Source organism: Primulina huaijiensis, chromosome 3, assembly GCF_012295235.1.
Source record: "Primulina huaijiensis isolate GDHJ02 chromosome 3, ASM1229523v2, whole genome shotgun sequence".
Classification (NCBI taxonomy): domain Eukaryota; kingdom Viridiplantae; phylum Streptophyta; class Magnoliopsida; order Lamiales; family Gesneriaceae; genus Primulina; species Primulina huaijiensis.
Genome location: NC_133308.1, coordinates 3,558,253 through 3,563,917, shown reverse-complemented (window position 1 = coordinate 3,563,917; position 5,665 = coordinate 3,558,253). Strand labels below are relative to the sequence as shown.

The window sequence follows — 5,665 nt, the reverse complement described above, 5'->3', positions numbered from 1 at the left end:
ATATATATATGATCATTCACTCACATCAAGAACTAGCTTGACCTTTAGAAGTTCACGGGGGGTGTTCATTGTTGACTTTCAATGTTTTTAACTTAGTATGAACTCTATATAGAACTTACATGATTTCATCTAGATTCCAAAAAATGGCATAATTGTGGAAATCTTTGGTTGGGTCGAACCAAAGGTTAAATCTCACTTCTCGACCAATAATATTGCTTCCATCTCCACTCCCTCTATTGTAAACATTTGTTTGCAGGACATAAGGCTTATCTTCTGTTGTCCCAAGAAACTCTATATCAATCTCATCATGGTTCCCTGGGTAATCTTCATTGTTCGAAAGCTGCCCATATATATAAACTCCACCATTATCAGATATACAGACAAATACGAACATATATTCTTGCATAATTAAGCAAATATGAGAAAGGCTCTCCAGCTTAGCCACGGTTTTTATGGAATCAATTTCTTACATAGAAAGATGTAATCACTCCAGCAGTATAACCAGATTGGAGCTTGACGGAGGCACCAAAATAACCAGATGAATACGGACTAAGAGATTTAAATCCACTTCCTGCTTGTGATCGAGAATTATCAAAAAGCAGCCTATCATTTACAATATAGAATTTTTTTAAAAAAATACCATTATGGACACATAGTTATGCTCTCAAGCAAACAGCATCATGTACCCGAGTTATTGTCGAGCAAAATAGTTAGAGTCCCTTGGTAGTCGAGAGTCTGATGCTGAGGACCCCAAAGATTGGTGCACGCATGGTCGAATCCTGTGGAGCCAATTCTTTTACTTGGGTAGTAGCCTGGAGATGGTGGCCGGCCATGCACATTTGCCTTATTTGTTAAAGGAAACGTCAAGATTAGGAAGAGAAGAGAAACAAGCTGGACATCCATGGCCACAAAGTAAGATTAATGCTTATTTCGTTAGCTATTGATTACTGGTTAAAGGGGAGAGATTCATATAGGAAAATTCGTAAGAGGTATAATATACCATGAAATTGTTTTGTGTGTGGTAGTGTAAATGGTATAAATAAGAAGATTATGAGAATGCCAATATTTTTTTTTTTTTTGAAATCCTAATCTAAGGGGTGGGAAGAGGGATCGAACCTTTGCCATTTTCATAAGGAGTACAAGTGAGAATCAATGAACCACTGCCTGGTCTCGAGAATGACAATATTGATAAAAGAAACTTCATACATAAAACATTCTTTCGATCCCTTGAAATATTTAAATTGGTTTTTTTTTTTCTCCTATAAAAAACATAAAAACAAAACTAGATTGGTCCACACTATAATTTAATTGAAAAGTGACGTGCTTGTGGGAGAGTGGAATATGAAGATGTCATTATATTTTGTAAAGTACTATTTGTAAATTGGAATAAATATAAAATCACATATATACTTTTATCCTAATTTGTGTTATTTTGGAGTGCCATAAATATATATGTTTCTTTTTTACAATTTTGGAGTACAAATAATTAACAAGTCATTTACAAAAATGGTGCTCGCAAACATTAAATTAGTAAGAAAAACTTTTAATAAATGTCATATATGTAGAATCAAAAAGTCATTATATTTTTACTACTCATTGTCACAACTCACATGCTTGGCCTGAATCAGTGTTTTCTGAAACGAACCGGTGTTCGAGCGGGAACCGTTCACAGGTCTGATCTGGACATCGCTCAAAAATTGTTTTACCGATCAGACTTATCAAAAACCGATACCGATATTGAAGCAGCCAAAAACTGATTGGACCAGTTCACACTTTTTAAAATTTTTTTAATAAAATTAATTTAGTTTATTGTTATATATATGATTATTTAGATTTTGAACTTTGTTAAAAATATTGTTTTAGTAGTATTAGAGCTTATATGATTTTTTAAGCATTAGTAAAAAATATATTTTTATTATTCATATACATATTTAAGATTAGAATTNGCTTATATGATTTTTTAAGCATTAGAAAAAAATATATTTTTATTATTCATATACATATTTAAGATTAGAATTAAAATATGTTGTTTATTATATCATATTATATACATATTATTATATTATATAATATAAAAGTGTTCTTATCTGACGGATTGAACCACTATTTTAAAGTAGACCAGACGATCACCGGTTCGGCTATGAAACATTTTCCTGAATATATAATTTCCTTTCACTGATCATAAATAATAACATCCAACCTCATACTTTGACAAATATAATTTGCTAAAATTTTTATATCTGGAACGTAACTAGAGAGATAACAAATTTCTGTTAAATTTTTTAAATTTAAAACATTATTTCACACCTGAGAATATAATTATTCTAAGATGGTATTAATGATTGGGTGATGGTTTGTCGGGAATGGAATAATATAAAATTCATGCACTCTATATAATAAAATTATCTTCTTTGGAAGCTTTTTATTTTTCATAAGGTACAATTTCTATAATAGACAAACAGAAATAATAGTGGAATGTTACACAAATGATTCTATTTAATACGGCCGACATTTATTATCTATATTTTAGTAGAAGAGGCGTGCACAAATTTTCAATAGAAAAGGTGAAGGGTCATTGTCTCGCGGTACTCTCATTTTTTTTATACATCTTAATCTAGACGAGAGAACACTCGAACTTGAATCAATACATGACGAATTCTCGTGAGATCATTAGGTCAAACTCCGATCTCCGGTACTCTCATTTTATATATACATGTGTGTGCCAAAAAGTAATATTATTTATATTAGTATAACAATTAAAATACATGTTCGCTGAGATGTTAGTATCTCAATCATTTATCGAAGGGTTCATATTTGAACACATATATAATATTAATGTCGATAGTACTAATGTGACATAACATTGATAATTCGATCAACTATTAAGGTATATCTTATTATTTTAAGAGTAATATCTGCATGACTCTATACAGACCAGACCTCCCAACACTTTAAGATATTGGTCTTATAATTAGTACTCTAATCAAAATCACAATTTGGCTTATGTAAGATTGCAACTTGATGGGATTATTGAATAACGGTATTATCGAAGAGTAATAATTATCTCTACGTATGTAAATAATTGTCAAAACACGATATTTGACAGTGTTCTGTTTTAATTTTTTAAAAAATAGGTTGATCATTAATTTGGTTATAAACTTTTTATTAGGGAAAAAAAATAAAATCGAAAAAACTAATTATTAACATTTAGGAAGAAGGAAAAAGGTCCTACTGGTACCAGTTAATTAAGGACTTTTATATTAAAAATGTTCGTGTGCTTGTTATATGTCGAATCAATTATTATGGTAGTGACGATTTCACTTGTTGTTTACCGATTGGATTAATCTGCATTTAGATAGAATCATCTCACTATTTGATGATCGATCAAAATTTTTTTTATTTCTAATAAGATTTTTGGTACGTGGAAGAAATATGAAATTATTGAAAAATAATATTTAAAATGTGTGTATTGAATATTTGAATGTTGAATATTTGGTAAAATTAGGTGTTGAATATTGAAATTTGTGTGTGATGATGAAGGTAATGATGTAATTTATTTTTGGATTATTTGTAAAAATTTTCTATAAATAGATCTCTCATTTGTGAAGAAAATCACAATTGAGTTGAGAGAAAAATATTATAAAGTGTGTAGTGTGATAATTTTGAGAGTTTGAGATTTTTACTTTTTACCGTAAATTTTTACTTTTTCACAACACGTTATCAGCACGAAGCTCTAAAAGTCCTCCATATTTTTCCAAGCTCCAAAACAGAAGAAAAAGGTAACAAAAGTAATAATATTTATTTTATTGTTTATTTATTTATTGTTTATATATTTACTATATAATATAATGTTATTATAAATAATAAAAATAAATTTTTCAAAAAACTTGTTATAAATCCTGGGAGGATGTTAAGACGACATCCCACACTCCCGGTAAGGGATACGACAAGTATAAAAGTCTATAAGGTTTTTAAACAAAATATCTTATGACACCTCATTATAATATTGTGATATGATATACATAATTATTTAAAACATTACTAATATTATATACACCATATTATTACCATAAAATTATACAAATACATACATTTATTTTCTTGTACACCAACGGTCATAAACGGTAACAAAACGGCTAGTTTTTGCCCTATAAATATGATCTCACAAACACATTCAATCACTCCAACTTTCTCTTCTTCTCTAAAATTATTCTTCATCAAATTTTTGAAGAAAAAAGAAGATGGCTTTCACAAAGTTATTTTTAATTATTTTGGTTATAATACTCACGAATCTTGTACTTATCGGAGAATATCCTCCTCATGTGTTTTCTTTATTTTTACGAATGCTTGTATTTGTTGTTTATCCATTACTTTGTATTGCAATATTCATTAACTAATAAAATGCATCATAATTTTTTTTAGTACCACCATGTCAAACTTGACAAAGCTCGAATTTGTTGCACTCGACATTACGGGAAAAAATTATATGCCATGTACTCTCGATGTAGAAATGCATCTTGAGTCATTGGGTCAAAGCGAAACCATTAAAGAAAATGATATATCTTCATCACAAGAAAAAGCAAAAGCTATAATATTTTTGCGTCGACATCTCGATGAAGGTTTAAAATGTGAATATCTCATCGAAAAAGATCTCATGGCTCTGTGAAAAGGATTGAAAGAAATATTTGAACATATAAGGGAAGTTATACTTCCGACCGCCCGTGATGAATGGAATATGTTAAGATTCCAAGATTTTAAGAAAGTCAGTGATCACAATTCAGCTATGTATCGAGTAATCTCGCAGTTAAAATTTTGTGGACATGAGGTCACAGAATCGGAAATGCTTGAAAAAGCATTTCCCACGTTTCAAGCATCAAATATAACTTTACAGCAACAATATAGAGTGCGTGGATTTACGAGATATTCTGAGCTCATCGCCTGTCTTTTTGTGGCGGAAAAAAACAACGAGCTACTAATGAGAAATCATCAGTCCCGACCCACTGGATCATCAGCATTTCCAGAAGTAAATGCTGTAAGTAAAAATGAATTTAAAGCTGGAAATCAAAATCAAATTCAAAGACAAAGTTTTGGTCGAGGTCGATGTCGTGGTCGTGGACGTGGACGTGGAATTGGTCGTGGTCGTGGTCGAGGCCGTGGTTTTGAAAACAATAGAGATAGTTATTTTTATAACTCATATCAAAAGGGCGTCACGAACCAACCACAGAAAAGGCATCATGAGAACATGAGTGTTAATGAAAATCACTCGAAAATATTTGAAAGTTCTTGTTTCAGATGCGGTACTCCAGGACATTGGTCTCGTATTTGTCGAGCCCCTGAGCACCTTTGCAAGCTCTATAAAGAATCGATAAAGGGGAAAGAAAAAGAGACCAACTTCATGGAGCGAAGTGACCGTTTGAGTGATTCAACTCATTTTGATGCTGCTGATTTTATGAATGATTTCTCTGGAAATGATCAATATGTTGGTGGGATAGAAATGAACAATATTGATGCTGCAGATTTTCTCAATGATTTCTCTGAAAATGAACAATATAGTGGTAGAATATAAATGTACAATAATTTATTTTTCATGTATTTATATGATAATGTTTTATTGTACAATTATGATATGTGTTATATTTACATATGTATTGTCATTAATTTTTTT

General features: G+C 30.5%; 1 protein-coding gene across 1 annotated transcript in view; it reads right to left on the bottom strand.

Moving 5' to 3' along the window:
- LOC140972090 (xyloglucan endotransglucosylase/hydrolase protein 31-like) overlaps positions 1 to 1,027 on the bottom strand; it is a 2,525-nt gene extending 1,498 nt beyond the window's left edge. The window contains exons 1-3 of the mRNA XM_073434558.1: positions 687 to 1,027; positions 471 to 571; positions 120 to 340 (exon numbers count right to left, since the gene is read on the bottom strand). Coding sequence (XP_073290659.1) covers positions 120 to 340; positions 471 to 571; positions 687 to 903 — 539 coding nt within the window. The 5' untranslated portion in view covers positions 904 to 1,027. The remainder of the gene's footprint in view (positions 1 to 119; positions 341 to 470; positions 572 to 686) is intronic.
- Between the last annotated feature and the right edge of the window lie 4,638 nt (positions 1,028 to 5,665).